The sequence below is a fragment of the Camellia sinensis genome, chromosome 4 (assembly GCF_055761805.1).
Source record: "Camellia sinensis isolate YWXY chromosome 4, ASM5576180v1, whole genome shotgun sequence".
In the NCBI taxonomy this organism is placed as follows: domain Eukaryota; kingdom Viridiplantae; phylum Streptophyta; class Magnoliopsida; order Ericales; family Theaceae; genus Camellia; species Camellia sinensis.
In genome coordinates, this window is record NC_138964.1 from 69,431,043 (window position 1) to 69,451,241 (window position 20,199).

Here is a 20,199-nt window from a genome sequence, read left to right on the forward strand (position 1 = left end):
TTAGATTTAGACATGGCAGTTTCATCACTCTCAATGACCTTGGGCCCATCATCATCATCCTCCTCCAATAGGGTCAGCCTAATTGCTCTATATGTGAATTTCATTCAATATAAATATATGTATGTGAATTTGATATATAATTATATACAATGTTTCACAATTTTCAGTTCAATGTGCCCCATTCATACAGTTGAACTAGGGTTACTGCAATTTTTCCACAAAACATTATCATATGTTCAGGAGACACAACTTATGATGAAGACAGTAAGATTACCACTCTTTATCTCTTCACTTTTTCTTGTCCCTACAAATCCCTTCACATATCCAATATCCAAACATAGCTCAAGTATTTTACTTCTTGTTTTGTATGAGTGACATGGGATTTGCTTATATGTCTTTGATGTAATAATGATTTCTTGAAGAATTTACTTCATAACAAATTCTTCTGGTCTTGTGAATTCTGAAATTAGGGCTGTAAATTTGATGCAAAATTGCTGGTTATGCCAAAGGTGGAATGTATAAACTAACTTCTTGTGAGATATGATTGTTTTGATTCTTGCTTTGGATTATATAATGGTAAATTTCAGGAAATTCTAAGAGAAGGGCAATACTGTTGGGAGTAGGAGCATTAGCTTTGAGTTCATGCCTTGCAAGTTCACTCTTTGCTGAAGGTATGATGGTTTTTTAATTTTTTTTCCTTTTTTTTTTTTTGGTCAATTTGTAGGATATCATTTACAAACAGGACATTCATTCAACTATGAAAAAAAAAAAAGTCCAACACATTGTCATATGCACATAACAAAGCCAACAACACAGGAAAGACAACTGGAGAGTCGAATGCTTGACCCCCCTAGCCTTGTTGAGAGAGAGAGAGAGAGTGCTTTATTCTCCCTTCAAATCATAAACTACCCATCCAATTAGTTTGAATTGAGATGGAGGTGTTTGTGTTAATGCATTTCTCCAAGCTCTTATGATTACATTATTTTCATGAAGAATGGCATTTCGCTTATGTTATCTTACAATCCTATGCATAATTTTTGTTTTTTAGAAATACTACATTAATGTGTGCTAATTGGGCCCTTTTTTTTTCTTTTTTTTTCTGCATAGAAATACCACAAAACTATGAAGCTTTTGTCAACAAATCAGATGGCTATTCATACTATTACCCCTCAGATTGGAGGGTAAGTTACATGTTTACTAGTCAAAGAGAAGCCAAAATTTAGGCTGTGACAACTCTTTGGTACACTAAAAAGAATTTATGAAGTCTGTTGTTAAGGAATTTAATTTCTTTTGTCTATTGCTCTCGTACACGCACTTGAGTTACCTTTGATATGAGTCAGGAACGCACATCACACTGTATATGTTGACACTAGAAAGTTTAGCACTTCTTTATTTGTTTATGTATGTTCTGGTGGAAAAGCTCATTTAAGACATGATTAAACAACCATATAAAAGAAATGTTATGTCGATAAAATTGTTTACAATAGAGGTAAGAATTACTGGAAAATGATAGGTGGACAATAAAAATGGAAAATTCTTTATAAGCTGTGTTTGAAGGGCAATTGTGATCTGTTAATAATTTTTCCAGATATTGATCCATTGGTAGAATTCATTTATTTTTTATTTTGTTTCGAGGACAGAGAACCTCTATGAAAATGGATTTTATTTTTTAATTTATTTTTTCATTCTGAACAGTGATATTTTGCTTATGCTGTTTCTCTAGATGGAATTGAAGCTGATTTATCCTGTGTGGAGGTCTTGAAGGAGCCTCTTTTCTCAAAAAAGCTTTTACAACTTATTGGAATTCTTTCCACTTTTAGGTTGGTACATTTATTGCTAATTGGCACCTATATGTGAAATGTTTTAAACAGTTCTGGTTTTACTGCTATTGGATCTTTTGGCTACTTATGTTATGATTTAGCAAGTTACTTGTCTTCTGCATACTATTGCAAAGTTCTTATGTGCCTCATAAATTATGTGAATTTAGACGTGCAGATATCACTGTTTTATGACCCATGTAATGAAAAAATTTATTTCAGGTGAAATTTGTTATGAAAATCATTAAGTATTCTAGATTCTATGGATTGTATATGCTGGGGAAATTCAATAGACCAGTAGTATAATGATGTTTCTTAATAAAAGGAAGAGTCATTTTTCACCAGTAGTAAAATGATGTTTCTTTTACTATTAACCACATAAGCTTTCAATAGTTGTGTTTGTCACCTGCAGAAATCAGTCCCTTGCAAACATCTACAGTGATGTCAATTTACAGAAGGTTCATGACTTAATAAGAAGAAAGACAAAGAACCACCTCTTACTTTACTTTTCACCATGCATCATATGTTACCCAGACTGGCCATTAAAAGTATGACCAAAAAGATATGGAAAACTCAGGTCTCTTGATGTGGACCGTGCACAGACCAATATTGACATGGTGATTTTATTTACAATTTTATAATTTTATGCCTTTAATATTAATATTTATTTATTTTTAATTATAATTTATTTGGGAGTTTTAATATTTAGTTTCTTATTTTATTAGGGATTTTAGTTTCCCTAATAAAAGTATGACCAAAAAGATATGGAAAACTCAGGTCTCTTTTATATTTAAATTTACATTTTGACAAAAGTGATTATATTCTAGGTGCTTCATAACTTTAGAAACTTGGGCCTTCTTTGAAAATCTCATTTTCATTTGCTTAGGAGTCATAATTTAAGCCTAAATAGAATAAATTTGACAATTTTTGCAACTGAAGAACCCTAGGGATTATAGATGATACACGAAAGTACAACTGAATTCTTTTCTAGAATTCAAGCTTGATGTCATTCTTTCTGCATCATAGTAATTACTAAGGCCAAGTTTGGCATGATTGAAAAAAGACACAAAGTTAAAAAGTCACTATCTTATATAAGTCACATCATCTTATTTAAGTCACATCACCTCTCTAACACATCACTTCATCTTATTTAAGTCACATCATCTTATTTAAGTCACATCACCTCTCTAACACATCACATCTCTAACGCATCATCTTATTTAAGTCACATCATCTTATATAAGTCACATCATCTTATTTAAGTCACATCACCTTTACTAAGGCCAAGTTTGCTCTAGTAATTATGCCACTGATGGTGGACTGCCTCAAGAGTATGACCTGTAGGATATATGTTATTGAGTAGAATACTCACGTCTATGTCTATTAATTGTTAAGCAAAAGGTAGTCCATCTGTTGTTTAGCTTGCAAGTATAATAGAATGTAAGTTACAGATCAGTTTGCTATGATATAGATAACTTTGCTTCCCAATTATATCATGATAATCCATTTTACTACTTTTGAAAACTGCTATAGCCAGGACTTTCTTGGTCAATACCAGTTTTTATTTTTGTTGATTAATGCATTTGTGTTCTTGATACTGCTTCCTTTGCAATCATTTAATGTAGAGGTTTTGATGATGAAATGAGAGCAGTGGTTGCAAGAAATCTGGAAGGCAGGCAAATTAATTTGCATCCCAGGACAAATCTGACAGAGGTTTCATGAGAAACAGGCACATTAAGTTAACACATTTACTTTGATCTGTGAAGTAACTTGACAATTATCGTTGTGTTAAATGTTTGATTTTTGGTAGTTCTACCAAGATTTGGCAAATTCAGAGAAGGCTCTTGAATGCCTCCAACGGGCCCTGCAAATTGATGGAAGGTATTATGTTGTGGATACATTGTTTTCTTTATCTTTTGGTTTACGAAGATTTTGTGGTGCTTGATTCCCGATGTGATGTCCATTCTCTTCACTTACGTTGGAGATACTTGAGAGTCTTTCTTCTTTAATAGGTTCACCAAAGCAAATTACCTACTTCTCCATGGGATGGGAGAGCACAGGTAACCTGTCCATCAACTTAGTTTTTCTTTTTTTCATCCTTTTCTTTAAGAGTATGTCCAAATCACTAATTTAATACAACCACCAATGAGTTAACTGAATAGTCTTTATGATGTTATTGACCATCCATATAAACAGCATTGTTTGGTGCTTTTTGCCTCTTATGTGCTATACAAATTCTTATACCAGTTTCACATTTTACCCTATGCACAAGTCTCCCTTGTGTCTTTATCTCCCTTATATTTTAGTTTTCGTAACCTTTTATCACCCTTATATTTGGAAACGGTTTGATATTTAGTATCTAACATTATAAGAATTTTTCCCCATGCATCATGATTCTAATCCAAACACGATCATTCCATACAGAAGGATTGTGCCTCAGTTGAAGAACTTTGAAGGTCTCTACAATTTGGTTTTTGACCACGTGTTTTGGGATGCGTATATTCATGATCGCTCTTCCCAAAAACTAAAAATAAAAGTGAATCATAATTAATTTTTAATTTGAAATCTTACCTTGGGTTTAATCTGTGTGACTCTTGATAGTTTGATTATTAGAGAGACCTTTTGTGAAAGTGATAATTTGCCTTCTCAAATTGTGCATGTGTATGTATATGGCTGCAAATGTGGTTCGAATTGATGCCAATAATGAAAAGATGAAGATTACATTGAGGCGCTCATGTAAAATTTATATTTTTGTAGATTAATAACATTGACCACTCACTTTTGCAGGATAAGGGCTCACGCCTTGAAGCCATTGCAACGGGGATGCTCGATGCTTCTCTGTCTTGGAAGGTATAAAGCAATAACCTACATGTTGTTATTGAAAATTTATACTAAACCATTGGAACAGCTTAGCTCAGCTAACTCTAATCCTTAAGTTGGATATGCCCAGTAGTTGCAGGAATGCCATCAAGGATTTATCCGTTGGGTTAAGCTTGAAAGCTCAAACATTGAGTGTTTATATTTAAGAGCTTCTTCCTTCCATGCTATTGGAGAATATAGAGAAACGGTATTAGGGATTCTTTTTCTTGATTTTCCCATTTAAACTACTGGGCATCATGCTCAATTCTTCTTTGCTTTGGTTTACTAAATTTCATTTTATGATAAAGGTAAAGGATTATGATGCAGAAAATTACAAATTGTATGAAGAAGTTGGAGAAGGTGTCAGCGCCACTGTTCACCGGGCTCTCTGCATTCCTTTGTGTTGACTGGGATTTGGGAATGTATCCTGCTCAAAATTGTCTTTGTTGTACATGAACCTATTATGATTAATTGAATACGAATCCCTATTCTGCAGTGTAATGATGTGTAATATGCTTGACTATTCCATTGCATCTGCATGTGCAAGCAAATGACTTAACCTATTTTTTCTTTTTATTTTTTGATTGTGTTTGTTGTTTGATTTTGGTTCAGACACAATCATGTAATGTTTATTTAGTCAATATATTGAAGTAGCTGTAAAATTTTATTCATATTATTGTTATTTTTCAGCTTTATTACAGGTATGTTTTTTAGTTAAATATAACAGATTCAGAACAAATTTTTTTTTAAAAAAAGAGCTATAACGGCGTTTTTCAAAACGCCACTACAGTGCCAACGGACATTTTTTTTAAAATAAAAAAATCTATCATGGCGTTTTAAAAACGTCGCTAAATATTAGATGACGTCATTTTATCATTATTTATCGCATTTAGCGGCGTTTTTAAAAACGCCGCCTATACTAATTTTACGACGTTTTTAAAGCGTCATAAACTTATAGCGACGGCCGCGTCCTCGACGTTTGGTGATAAGCGTCACTAAAGGAATTAGCGGCGTTTTCCATACATATAGCGGCGTTTTTAAAACGCCGCTAAAACTCATTTTTCCAGCAGTGTTGCTGCTGTCATTGGCAGCTGCTGGTATTGTATGCAACTGCTACAACTGTCTTTGTTTATTAGGATGACTGAATAGGAGTTTGCAAGCCCTCAGTCTTGGGTCTAGTTCTGGATTGCTGCTAGTTTAGCTGCTGCAATTGGATGATCATTGTTCTTTCCATTGTGGAGGACCTGGACAAGCAGTATGCGGATGTCTTGTTGCCATTGAAGGAAAATTTGACACCCAAGAATTTTGGTCTCAAATATGTACAGAAGCTCACAAAACGATCTGTGTGCCCTTATGTGGTCCCAGATGAGGTGAGCTTTACTTGTCAAGTTCTCATTTTTTTCCCTTTTAGTATTGTTATTCTTTTGTGGTTCGACTGAAATATGGTTTTGCATTTAGCTTGGAATTCTTTTGAATTCCATGAAGAGGATGCTTGACATATTGCGGTCCAAGATAGAACATCAGTTGAAGTCATGGGGTTCTTGCATCCCTGATCGGGGAAGCACAACCTCTAGAGAGCGCCTCAGTGAAGTAACTGTGATGCTTAGAACAAAGTTCAGGAATTACCTGCAAGCAGTTGTGGAGAAGCTAGCAGGAAATGTGAGTGTCATTCTCGAAATTAAATGCATAACCTTAAAGCTGTGGTTGGATCATGAATTGGATAGGGATTTGGTAAGGAAATGTGAATGTAATATAAGTTAGATTTTTGCCATTTTCTTTCTCTTTCCAAATCCCTACCTAAATCCATAATCCAAACAGACTAAATCCCTCCTAACTTTGACTTCTCCATTTGTAAGTTGTGATAGATTATAGAAGTTATTACCTGGTTTTCTGTCTTTTTTTATTTATTGAAAGAACCACACACCGATATTATTTTCTACGTACAAATCTATTGCCAGATGTAGATATGTATTTCTAAAGAACCTGGCTTGGTGGGGTTTGAATCCCCCTTGTAACTTGGGAAACCAAAGGGTGACCACTTGGGCTTGAGGCCTGTGTTCCCAAAAGTATTTTTGCGGGAAAAAAATTTTAGTTCCCCCCTCTCCCCTCTCATAAAATGCAATGAAGAAATATCAATAGTTCTCGAAACAAAATTTGAGTGAATGATCCTTTAGAAATTGTATAGACATTTCTAGTTTCGTGATCTGATATGGATTTGCAAAACAATAGTCTATAGGATTTTTTTGATATATGTTTTATTGGTTGCCTTTTTTGTTGCAGTCAAGGTTACAGAATGCTACAAAACTTCATCATTGTTATCATTTTTTATCTCATCCAAACAAATTGTTTGTGTTAGTTTAATTTTAAAATTTTTAATTTGATCAAATTTTCTAATTTTGTCAATTTTATATGAAATTGATTCAATTTTAAATTGATTGTCTAAATTATTAAAACAATGATAATAAAATAAACATATCACCGTCACTACTAGAAAAATAATTTTTTGCGTCTATTTTTTTGTGACCGATTGTTTGACCGTCGCAAAAAATATTATTTGCAACGTCAATCCAGGGAAGCCACTATTGGGGCTTATATTTTGAAACAAAAACTTGCCAGCCCACCATTGGGACCCAGCCCAATTTATATTTTCCTTTTTTGTTAGACTCTCATTTTCCCCAAATCGCTCGATCATTGATTTATATCTTGCCCTAGACTATCATTTTCCCCAAATCACTTGATCGTGTCTCAGTAACCAGGTTCATTGTTGGATCAAGATCCCTCTCTCGATTTTGCTCTGTAGATCACCATGGTCGTCTAAAGAAGAGATCTCCAACGGTATCTCTCTCTCTCTCTCTCAGCGAGTCTCTTTGAATCATTCATTCGTATTTCAACTTATTCATCTCTCTACTTCGATCACTTGAACTCACTGTAATTCGTATTCAACTTCTTCATCTGAACTCACTGTAATTCGAATCATTCATTCGTATTGATTTTTCCACCAGGTAGTCTGATTCTGAAAACAAGCTTTGGTTTGAATAATTCCTTCCTTATCTGCTATTAATTTGAGAGAAATGAATCAACAAATGAATATCAGAGAGCATTCACATTATCTTTGGTTTGTTATATCTCAGAGAGGATGACGCTATTAATCTAGAAATTATTCAGCTGAAGAAGCGAATTCATCAACAGGTTAGCGTGTAGCACTTGCATCAAAGAATATCTCCCTTTTCTCAACTATATTTTACAGTATTTTTCAAGCAAAGTTCGTTAGTCCAAGCAAAATTGTTGCAACCTTGTTTGAACATTTTTCTCCTTACATTTCTATCTGTCTCACTTGTAGTACATGCTCTGTTCTTAATATATTTTATAGTATGCTCCTATAGTCTATAAGATCTGTGGAGGACTCAACGACTGTAAGTCCTGTCATGAAAATATATATGTATGATCATAGCATTATTGCAGAATTTACATGAGTGCACAACAAAGACTACAGTGGAGTATCAGGTGCCATTTCCAGAACTGAGCAGAGTAGTAATTAGTGTTAGAAATTTAGAATTTCACATCAACACATCCTACAGTAAGTTTTTATTGCATACACAGATAAGTACATAGGTAGAGGCAGGCAGTAAGTAAAAGGTAATAAGAGATGGATAGATGATGAGAGAAGCATGGTCGTTATCACTACGAGCACAACAGTGGATCTTGTTTCTCGAGATGCTTGAAGTAATTTTTTTTTTCACCTCCTTAAACATGTTGGTGCATGTTTGTTGGAACATCTGTATTCAAGCAAGGGATTGATTGCTGGTGTTACTTAGATTGGTTGATTATACTAGCATTCATATATTCTCCATGTCGTGGTTCTGTGGGTTACTTTTCAGGATATTGTTATTGTGAAGTCAGTAATATGCAAGTAATTGCAGTAGGAGTCTATCTCCCTCAATTGGTGAATGTGATGTGACCTAGAAGCTAGATCTTTAATAACACCAAAATTATGTATACCATATTGTCACTCTGGTCATTTGATTCACCCATGCTTTCTCATTCAAACTGTCACCTAAAACTGCAAATCTGCAATCCATTTCTAGATATATCTCTGCCATAGTTTTGATCACTAAATCTCATGGTCATATCCTGACTTTTTTCATATAAATTGATAGGCTTTTACTTATTAAACATAACCAATGTTTGTAGCATGTATCATGCCTGTGAAACCATCTCGACCAAGTTATTTGATTCATTCCTCTAGCATGAGATGATTTTGGTAATCAATGAACCTGCAATAATTGTTTTCTTTTTTCTTTATTTTATTTTATTTATTTATTTTTTTGACTTAGTTGGAAATGTGGATTATGTTGTAGGAAACAACTCATTTTTCTAGACGAAGCTTCACCAATGCTCTGCTTTGTCTGGAATTTGATAAGTTTCGTACTTTTGTTTTGATCTGTCTAAGCTTTTACCTATTTATAAAATATAAACCCATTCTTGTATATTTTGGTACTATTGCAATTATTTTCTTTCTTATTATGAGTGAAGAAATATGGAAATTTGTAGTGGGGGTTTCATCTAGAAAGACTTCAAAAGTCGTCTCTTAGAATAACAGCTAAATTTGATTTTATATATTCCCTAAATTTGATTTTAGAATAGCAGTTAAATTTGATTTTAGAATTGCAGCATCAATGCCTTAAACAAGAATGAATCAGTACCTAGAATATCATGTTATAATGTTTATATGATTCATTCCAACCAATGACGATAGAATATTTTTTTAACCAATAAGACAATGATATCTAATATAATATGGTTTTGTAGTTCCTCATTTATCGGAAGAACTACGTAGCCAACGTCACATAAAATTCTGAAACTACCCAATAATTAAGAAAACTAAAATGTAAAAAAATTTGAGCATTATTTCAGAAAAAAAGTAAACAAAAAAAAGAAATATATATATATATATAAGGGGTGTTGATTACGTAAATTAGTGCAAGATCCAATAAATGTGGCTTCATCTTCCAATCATTGTGGCACCCTTGAATCTTGTACTAGCAAAGATGATGGTGACATGAGTGGTATTGTTGTTGTCATAAAAGGGATTGAGGGATTGATGAAACTTGGGCGGAAGAAGATTTAAATCCATTGGAAAGGAGAGTGAAGAATAGTACTCCATCACCAAGGGTGAAAATCAAATGAAGCTTCAAGAGTAAATCTGAAACCTTAAACTTGCAAGGCAAAAAAAAAAAAAAAAAAAATCATAACTAGATCATGCTAGCAAGTTTTCTATTTCAAGATAGATTATTGGGATTTTATTTTTTGTGCCTTGTTCTCTGGGTTAATTCACCATTTGAATCACAGTTCTACTGGAAGTGCATAATCAGCATTCTGTAGAGTATCATTACACAATATATAAGATTCTTTCAAGGTATGAGAAGTAGAAAAGCTGCTTGTAACAATGCCACTTGTGATATCTGTATGGGGAGTGGCATCTGTTGTTGATTATACATACTATTTTTTATTGCTTACTTGGTTGAAGACAAATTGTATAGTTCATTTGCAAGCCAGCCTTGTTCTTTGTCAATTCTGTTCGGAAAGCAGAGATTTTTATACTATCTTTTTCTGATGCCGTTATCGACTGAGTGCAGTGTGGTCTGTGAAGATGAAAAACAAACAGTAACTGTGAAAAGTCAGTTGCAGCAGATTGACAGGCCCATGTACAGTAATCCACCTGTTCATGGCGCACTCATCGTTTCAACTATACTTGGTGATCCAGACTTGAAGAAGTTGTGGCTCAAGGAAGTTAAGGTAATTTGCTGTAATTGGTTTCTCCTTTGTATTTATGATATTTATTGTATATGAAGTTCTTGAAGGATATCACTATCCAAAACGTCAATATCAAAATGTTCTTAGGAAACTGCTATCCAATTCATCTATTTATTGTACATAATTTTGGTGTTAGGGCTAGAAAGAGTTGTTGGAAATACCTATGAAATCTTAATATTCCTCCCAAATGGGCTACCTTTATTTGGAAGCTTCTTCATAGAATTTTACCAGTTAGAGTTCTTTTTTGGTCTCGAGGTATAGAGCTTGATGTTTCTTGCCCACGATCTTTAGGAGAAGAAGCATCTCTTGAACATCTATGTTTTCAATGTCCTTTTTCGAAACACATTTGGCATGGTTCTTAGTTGAGTTTGAATTTTGAGGGTGGTGAGGTGATGTTAGTCCATAAGTGGTTAGAGAATTGGTTTCAAATAGCTCCGGATGTAGATGCAGTTCTGGAATCTTTTAAAGTTTTGTGGTGTATTTGGAAGCATAGAAACAAAACTGCATTTGAGGGTGTAATAGAGGACCCAGCACAAGTTGTTCATGCCATCACCCAAGTGCCTTGGGGTTGTCACGAGACCATCAGCAATGTTTTATGGGATTGGGTTAAGACTCCAATTTCTAGTAATTGTATACATTTCGCTATAGCTTTATTATGATTAATAATCTATGTTGGTGACCAGATTGGTGTTTTGACAGGATTTTGATTGATGACTCTTGGATGTAGTGGACAAATCAAACAGGTGTTGCACTGCATGGGCTGCCATGAACCATAGAGGGCATGCACTAGCATATAAGCAATTCTCTTTTGTGGCTCTTTCTGTGCTCATGGCAGAAGTAAAAACATGTTTTGAAGCTCTACAATGTTGTGTTCACCAGTCGTTATTCCTTATTTTCATTTTGGACACTTTCATAAAGTTATACATTATCAATCTAGACCATTCCGGATGGTACTTGTAGTTTGTTCATTGCAAGACTAAACATAAAAACCAAACAAATTTTGTTAAGAACAAGATCACCGTTCAAGAATTTTTATCATGTTGTTTGTTATTCTGATGTTTTAAGTATTGATTTGATTATTTTGTTGTTGAATGGTTAGGTTGTCCGGATCACTGGGGCAAGCCGTGGCATTGGTATGCGATTAATTGCTATTTTAATTAACAAATTTATGTGTTTAATGTTTGATTTAGTAATGTTAAGTATTGACTTCATGGCTTGAATGCTGATAATTAGCTGTTTAAGGTATGCCTTGGAGCTCCTTTGATGAATTCAGGAGAATACTTGTTTTGTTTGTTAGAAAAATAGCTTATGCCTATGTGAAATTATAGCTTTAAATTAAATTCATTTTTGTGTATGTTGTGTGTATATATTCTTTTATTTTTCACTTAGCAGTTTTCATCTTCTTGAAATAGGTTTTATGTGCATAAACGACCAGGCCAAGTTCATTATACCAATATTGTTAATGTTTTAGGAATAGAAATTGTCAAATTGGGATGAATTTGGATGGGAGTGGGATCCTGTTCTGCACCGTGGTGTCTTTTTCCGAGGCAAACACCATAAATTTGTGGAATCTCATTGTTTTTTCTAGATGGTTGTTTCATTTGCTAGAAGGTTCTCTATTAAATATAAATTTGTGGATTCTCATTGTTTAATGGCTTCTCGGTTGTTTTCTGGCTGTCTATTTTGATTTTCATAATTTTTTTGCAATGTTTGCTTTGCTTGAGGCTTTATATCTAAAAAAAGATCTAGAAATTGGGTAGTCTGTGTTTTGATCTATTCCCCTTCATAATGTGTATTGATCAGGTGCAAGCTTGGATTTGAGGAACATATATCTCTATGCTAACAAATTGGAACTCAACCGGTACCTTGTACAGTGGTGAACACCAACATTGTAGATTTTGACTTTACTAGCATTCTATTTGGATTGTAATTTTTTCTTAAAAGAACTTTTTCCAAGTTTTTAGTTGTAATAACTTTCACATATGGCTCCAATTTTGAGACTCAAATGGAATGCTTGATTAAATTACAATGTTATACGGTATGAATTCTTGTCATTGCTATTCCTAGAGTGCTTAATGTTACAATTTTATTTATTTATTTTATTATTTTATTTTATTTCTTTTTGCGACGGTAACAAGATGGTCGCCAAAAATCATGTTAGTGTTTTTCTTTGTTTTTTGCGACGGCAAAATAGCGGTCGCTATAAGTAATTTAGGCGGTCGCAAATAATTTGCGACTGTTGCCTTGCCGTCGCAAAAAGTATTTGCCACCCCATATTTGCGACCCCATTTGCCGTCGCATGGGCCGTCGCAAAAGGCCTTTTGCGACTGTTTTTTATTATTTGCGACGGTTTATAGCGGTCGCAAAAAGTACTTTTTTTAGTAGTGCGTGTTTTGTGTTGGTGTTATTTTGATTGTCAAAATTTTGTAATGTTACAACTTACAAATCAAAATATCATTACTAAACATTTTAATATCTAATAATTTAAAATTCAAAATTATATTAAGATTTTTATTTGTCATCTAGATTGGTGTTTACTAATAAAATTGATAAATTAAAAACTTGACTAAAGTGATCTGAAATACAAACTTTAGAGATATACAAAATAAAATAATAATTAAATAATTAATAAAAAAATAATTATAAATATGAAAAATATTATTGAATTCAATGAGTAAAATCTAATAATAACTTGAACTCTTCGAGTCCCAATAACCAACACAAAAGTAAAATTTTAAAAGACTAAACTAACACAGAATACTTATCTTAGAGACGATAAGTATATTTTATACTAATTAATTACTACTCAATAATCTTAGATTTTGATAGGCTTATCGGGTCAACGTCACCATTAACTGATCTGGGCCCGGGACTACTCAAGATGGCTTGACAAGCCCGAAGGGTGGAGGGCTGTAATGGAGACCTACAGCGAGAAATTGATGGACTTGGCTTGCAAGTTGCTGGAGGTGTTGTCTGAGGCTATGGCCTTGAGAATGAGGCTCTTACAAAAGCCTGTGTTGACATGGAGCTTGTGATTCTTAAATTTTAGAAAGATATAACAATAGTGCCTTGGAAGAAAATGGTTAAGCCTCTTGCGTGCTACTCATTTTCCTTGATGTTTGGAGAAATTGGTGATCTAAACATGGTGACTAATAATAGCACTCATTTCAATGTTCAGTTTTTTATGGATCGAGCATTGGTTGGTTCATGTTCCTTGCCCTCGGTAATAACATGCATACATATTAGCCTTTTTTGTGTTCAGGATCATGTTATAGATAGGCCAATCATGTCAACTTTAGTTTTCATGATCAGCAAATTAAGTATGCTACCGTGGTTGAGACACGGTATATTTTAATTGTTCTTTTAATATTTTATTATAGTCATGATGCTTCCATGGATTTGGGTTTGCTCAAATGGTGCATTATTAAATGTGAAATTTGAATGAATATTGTGGCTTATTAGCAAGAAATGAAAGTCTCATTATTGACATGTTTTATTATAGTTCTATTAACTGAGCTAGATGGTGAAGTCTATAAGTGCATTACTCATATTTGGTTTGTTTGATTCATATAATTTTATTTGTTTGTTTATTTTTATTTAATTATTTTTCATTGATATGTTTCTGTCAAATTTGCAACTTTTATATTCATCATTCAATTTTCACGAATGGTGACAAGTCTTCGTGGGAGCTAGATTCTCCCTCAAACATTGATTTCGCTATTTATCCTCTCCTTATTCTTTTCAAATTGTTGAAAACTAAAGCATTTCAGAAGGTACTTTCTTTGTCTCTTTGAGCTCCTTTGAAATCCAACATCTGATGAGCACTTGAAATTTATGATTATGTTTATTTTCTATAACATTCATAATGCTTGCCGATCAAAAACATTCATATTGCTTCTATCACTGCTTCAATTAAGCTGAATTCATCCCAAAGGAACTTGATTCTCAGAAACGGTCACTAAATCTACAAGTATGTGTTGTTATTTCCTCATCCATTTCTCTTATTATTTATGTCCTCTCCATATCTCAAATCCTGCTGTACTTGTCACAAGAGATTAAAGATTTTAACCGCCCTCAGCAGAAATATACAATACCTACATATTACCAATACCAAAACACACACTCAGCAGGTTTTGAGGATGGATTGGGGCAATCTCCAAGAGTTAAAAAAGCTGCATATTCTACATTGATTATAGAAGAGAATGTGTTTCACTCAACCAACATTATTTATAGGATATAGTTTCAATAGTTTTTTGCATCACCCATCAATAGGGAATTTCGGGTCCTCAATTCAATATTGCTCATATTAATTTGCATTTTTTTCCTCTAATTAAATTCTTAGATTTTGACCATCTCTTTTTGGTTGCTTGGAATATTAGTTAGGTGATTAGATTTGTTGCAGAACCATGTTCTGCACTTTTTTTTTTTTTTTTTTTTTGCAACAATGCGAAACCCATTTAGTCTATTATTCATGGGTATAAAACGGATGACTTGCAAATAAGCATGCATTGTGGTTGTAACCAAAAGTTAATGGTGGCAAGGAGAGAATCTGTTGAGTGGATTTTAAGGGTTAGGAGTTAAAATGATGTAACCAAAAGTAAAAGCCAAGGGGATCTAGGAGTTAAAAGGATGTAACCAAAAGTAAAAGCCAAGTGTGGTACAGTTAAGTCTTTATACAACATAAATGGTGATCATGAGGGATGGACCTTAAATTTTAGAACTCTATTTGATTACTTGGTAATTGTGTGTATTCTTATTGATTTTCATAGTTCTTATTGCGGTCTCACAATTCTTTGTTTTATATTTTCTTCATTATTTCATATTATCTTAATTGTTTGGTTTTCAATATTTTTTTCATATTTTATTGTTTGTGGTATTTAGACCCACATCTGAAGGTAGTATCTTAGAAATTAGATGGTATTACTCACTTTTATAGAATTGTAACTTGTGCCAAACCTACCCCCACCACAATATATACAATTGTCTAACATCATTTTTTATAGTTTGTGCTAAATCTTATGATCCTTGATTCAATTTGATTCACAATTCACACAATTAGGATTTTGATTCCTTATAGGATTCTTGAATGGACAACTATGATACAATACAACAAGGACTACTCATGCATTTGTGGAAACAAGAATGGAATGAATGTTATATATGGAAGGGGAGTCATGCGATTCTCTTTTCAAATCAAATTGGTAGTCATGTTATTTCAAACAAACTATCAGTGCTTAATCAAAGTTAAATGTAAGCTTTATCTTTAGTGCATTTTTCTGTCTTAATTTTATTTATTTGTTTGATATGCATATTCAGATTTTACAGCTGACCATGCTAATTGTTCTTTATGGCTATGACATTTATCTAGCTTCTTGGGCTTGACCTACACTAACTAAACTGTGCAACTTGTGTGAAAACATACTTTTGTTTTTACATTGTCAATTGGATGCTTTTTCAATTTTTACATCTTATTTACCTATTCTAGGACAATAATCAAATGCAAATTGTATAATAGCCATATGTACACAATTTCTTTGCTTTTATTTGTTTCTCTTTTGCGAAATACAAAATACTTCAGGGGATGTGGAAGTTCACATAATGAAAGTATTCTATCAGTTCCATATAGCATTCTAGATGACTTTTCTTTCTTGTATTATTTAGTAGGATTCTCTATTTATACATTTATAAAAATAAAAAAATTATATCATTTGTGGTATCCTTTCTGCAATTATCATGAAATAACATTTCAGTTCTGTTGTCATTTGTGATGATTCTTTCATCTCTCCTTGTGAAATAACCCTTTCTTTAGGTTTTGATGAATGGGTGTTATTAGATGCTTTCAAAGAAACTTTCTATTTCTTTAATTGTTCTTAAATTTCAATTATTATCTTAAGGGATGAAATCCCCCTAGAACAAATGGATCACTGGGGTGTGGAGAATAGAAGACTTATTTGTGGACAATCATGAACTTATTGAAATGTGTAGCTTACATTGAGAACTTTTTTGCCATCCCCACTCCTACTGCTTTTTCTTGCGATGTTGCTTCTTTGATGTGTCTACAAATTTGATTATTATTGTTGTTTTTTTTTTTTTTTTGCTTTTGTTATCTTTATCTGTTATTGTTGTTACAAATAGTGTGTGGAAATAAATGAGCTGCAAAGGAGTATGTTTGGCAAGCATTGGAGCAAACCAACCTGCTACTGAAGTTATTCTGTGATGCCCCAAAGGTCTGGTACGTATGCTCTTTTTGAGATTGGAATTTTGTAATTAAGACTACCATTTCCGAAATTGTCATATAATATAATTCGTGGAAGTGGAAAGAATTATATATAACTAGCGGTTGGCATATGCGATTCATGTGCAATTCAAATAAGTAAAATTAAAACAAAATATTTACTGTATATTGTGTGTTGCTCAAGTGGTAAAAGGTTCAAGTCCCACTCCTTCCAGTTATTGGGAGATGGAGGAAATAATGAGATTAAATGATGCTCTACTTACTGACCTGCTATTAGAGACAACAAGTTTGACAATTTAAGGTGGCCTACTAGTTGCTCAAATAGATTCTGTCTCCTTAGCCTATCATTGGTTTGAATTGTCCTTGGGCCCTATTTGCATAATTACTGCCTCTATTTGAAAAAATGTTGCCCCTCCCAAAGCTCAATTCTTTAGGTGGTTGGCATGGAGAAGGAGGATCAAATCATCCAGCTATCTTCAAAGGGTTGGAGTTCTCAACAATAATGCTATTGTTCTTTCTATTTTCTGCAGGACTGAGGTGGAATTTGATGATCATGTGTTATTGCACTGTCCGCTTGTTTGGTTACTTTGGTCACATGTTATTAGATGGTGGGGTTTAGTTTGGGCATTACCAGGCTCTGTTAAGGACTTACTCTAATGGTGGGCCGGTGTAAATCTGTCAAGACTGGAGAGGAAAATCTAGAATTCCATTCTATTTGCTGTTTTATGGTCAGTTTGGAAGCTTAGGAATTGATTTATTTCTTTGTGTTGTCATTAGGTGGAGGAATCAAAGTTTGTGTTTGAAGCCAAGATAATCCAGAGAATGGAGCTTCTAGTGCTATCTACTCTTCAATGGAAGTTGAATTCTCTGACCCCACTTTCATTTGTTGATCACATTGTGAGGAGGTTTGGATTTCAGACAGATTTGCATTTGGAGGTTTTGTGGAGGTGTATGGTCCCAAATCACTAGATTTATTCGATAAATCTTGAAAGTTGCCGATATGTTTAGAAAGTTAGATATGCATAGTTTTGGATGGTTTAAACTTTTTGTACAGTTTAGAACTTAAGTATATAGTTTTAGAATGTTTGGAATGTATAGACAATTGTTGAATGTTTATAATTTATGGATATAGTTTCTTTTTGATGTTTCAAATAATATTTTCGTGGTTAATTAATGTTTTGTGATGCTTGTTTGTAATATTTGTTAGATTGTACAAAATTGGTCAAATAGAATCTGCTGAATTTATAAAAAAAAAAAATTGTATATTCCACGACAAACATAATACGTCGTTGTATTACATATTTTATGGCACGCAATCAGTGTCATTATTTGTCTCACCAATTAACAACGTGCAAAAGTAGTCGTAGAAAAAGTAATAACGACGCACAAAATTTGTCGTTAAATAATTTTTAACGGCGTACTATAGCATGTCGTAGAAAAAGTAACAACGACGCACAAAATCTGTCGTTAAAAAGTTTTTAATGATGTACGAAGCATGTCATTGAAAGTGAATGACTTTCCATGACTGGTCATAATATGACGTGTGCCTGCACGTCGTACACGGGTTTTTACGGCGTGCATTGCACGCCGTAAAAACCTTTTTTGTTGTAGTGATTGAAGAAGGAGAAATTATTGGGTATAGAAAAGGGTATAGCATGACATTGTTATGTGATAGTACTCGTCACCAATCATAAATTGCCACCTTTCATACTCTTAGACAAACCATTAATGTAAATGGGATAAGCGATAAGCCCTATCCTGTAAACCAAACTCAATCAAAGAAGGCACCACGTGACAATACTTTGGTACCCAATAATTGCACGTGAGAAAAATCAAAGAATTGATTTGGTAGATGAAACTCTCTCTTACCTTGCATGATACCTAGATTTGAGTATTACGACTAAGCTAGGTAGTTGCTTCTTTCTCTATTTGGTTCCTACAAATTTGAAAAAACAACAAAAACAAAAATAAAAACAAAAACAGAAAAAGTAACAGTGGTAGAGGATTGAAAGCAATAGATTATGGCTAGGAGTGGTAGAAGTCCTTCCGAACGTTCTGGAAACTCAAAGCAGGTTGTGATAAAGATGTGGCATCCGATCCAATGCCATTGTTGTTGCCACTGCAGGTTATGTTTAATGAAACAGATTGTTATCTACTTCTGCTGAAAGTGCAAGAATTTATTGAACTAGGGGAAAAATAAAAAAATAAAAACACTTCATATTTGCTTCAAGTGTTGTTATGGGGAGGCTGACATTTTGGAGTTTCTGTTTTCTCACACAAACAAAAGCTTTACGTGGTTTCATGTTACACATGATTTAATCAGAATTTGTGGGTAAAGGCCAGTGGTGATGAAGTGTTTTTTTTTTTTTAAAGGATTTTCTTTGTTTGGTAGTTGAGAATATATGAGAAAGAGGGGAAATAGGAAAGAAAATAAAATGTTGTCCTTTTGTGCCATCATGCTACTGCGGTTTCTAAGATAGTGAAAACCTTTCCAATAGTTTCCATTGTGCTTAATTGGGTGAAAATATCTGTCTGCCTCTGTCTATGAAGTTGTGGAATTAGTTATTGAAGAAACTGAGGACCAAAATTTTGATTTCATTTCTTTGCTCATACTGAATTTTTTTCGGGAGAAATTGTTGGGCTTTTTACGTGAATTGCTTTTTGGGTTGCTTCGTTTGTGATGAGGATTTACCGGGTGGTAATGACTTAATGCACTTGAGGATTTTGCTAGCCAAAGAGCTGGACCTCGAAATTTTCCAGAATTTAATCTTTAATTGTTGCCTTGCCTTTGTTGTACTACACTGTAATACATTTTTCCAAGATGTAGTTTTTGTTTAAATGCTTAAATTTAGAACAGTATTGTGATATGCTCAAATTTCATATTTGCTGTGTTGGATCCTAGATGGGAGTAGGCCTGTAAAATCTAGGTTACATGAAATCTTAGGTTAAATTGTGTAGCCAAGCTTGCGATATTGGTTGAACAACATAAAGGCCGGGGTATACCCCAGCATAATGGTCCTCACTGGGGTAATCACAGCCAACCTTGAGCCCAAAAAATTATGCAATTTGTGGGTAAAGAACACTTCATCACCACTGATGGAAGCACCCAAGGTACTGAAATTGTGGTGAGAGTAGCTAAACTACTTACCAAAACAGAGAAGGAGACTAGTGCTCTATAGGAGAAACAGAGAATGAGACTAGTGAATAGAAAGCAATAGCAGTACGGCAAAGAATCAGCAGCTACAGCAACTGTAGAACAAAACAGCAGCTGTATAGGAGAGACGGAACAGAAACAAAGAGTAGGGAAGAAATTGGCAGTAGCAGAGAAGAACGAAAAAGCTGCAGATGTAGGAAAGAGTGAAGAAACAAGAAAATGGAATGTTATGTCTTTAAAACATTAAGGCATGGGGAATGCCCCTCGTATATCTCTATATGTTATCATTTTATTTTATGACTTACTTAAAAAAAAAAGTT

At 33.7% G+C, this 20,199-nt stretch overlaps 1 protein-coding gene and 2 long non-coding RNA genes across 14 annotated transcripts; all 3 read left to right on the forward strand.

The window, feature by feature from the left end:
- The first annotated feature begins 4,215 nt into the window (after positions 1–4,215).
- LOC145824709 (uncharacterized) lies at positions 4,216–5,347 on the forward strand. Of its 2 annotated transcripts, none has more exons than XR_014366678.1 (3): positions 4,216–4,667; positions 4,771–4,884; positions 4,985–5,347. It is a non-coding gene; the product is annotated as an uncharacterized LOC145824709 (long non-coding RNA). The 2 variants fall into 2 exon arrangements; XR_014366679.1 differs by having other exon boundaries at positions 4,221–4,667; positions 4,768–4,884; positions 4,985–5,177.
- A 406-nt stretch (positions 5,348–5,753) lies between these two features.
- LOC114320109 (uncharacterized) lies at positions 5,754–17,904 on the forward strand. 11 transcript variants are annotated; one of them, XR_014366683.1, is made up of 6 exons: positions 5,754–6,046; positions 6,135–6,335; positions 13,310–15,740; positions 16,626–16,722; positions 17,256–17,453; positions 17,503–17,904. XR_014366683.1 is itself a non-coding variant. In XM_082925150.1 (4 exons), the coding sequence occupies exons 1-3, from the start codon at positions 5,891–5,893 to the stop codon at positions 16,692–16,694; spliced, it is 426 nt and encodes a 141-aa protein (XP_082781276.1). In that variant the 5' UTR covers positions 5,754–5,890; the 3' UTR covers positions 16,695–16,722; positions 17,503–17,904. The 11 variants fall into 11 exon arrangements, 2 of the variants coding, with proteins under 2 accessions (XP_082781276.1, XP_028123019.2); XR_014366686.1 differs by having other exon boundaries at positions 16,626–16,717; XR_014366684.1 differs by having other exon boundaries at positions 13,310–13,713.
- Positions 7,366–11,735, forward strand: LOC145823365 (uncharacterized). The gene is made up of 3 exons (XR_014365644.1): positions 7,366–7,511; positions 7,808–7,865; positions 10,313–11,735. It is a non-coding gene; the product is annotated as an uncharacterized LOC145823365 (long non-coding RNA).
- Positions 17,905–20,199: the final 2,295 nt, after the last annotated feature.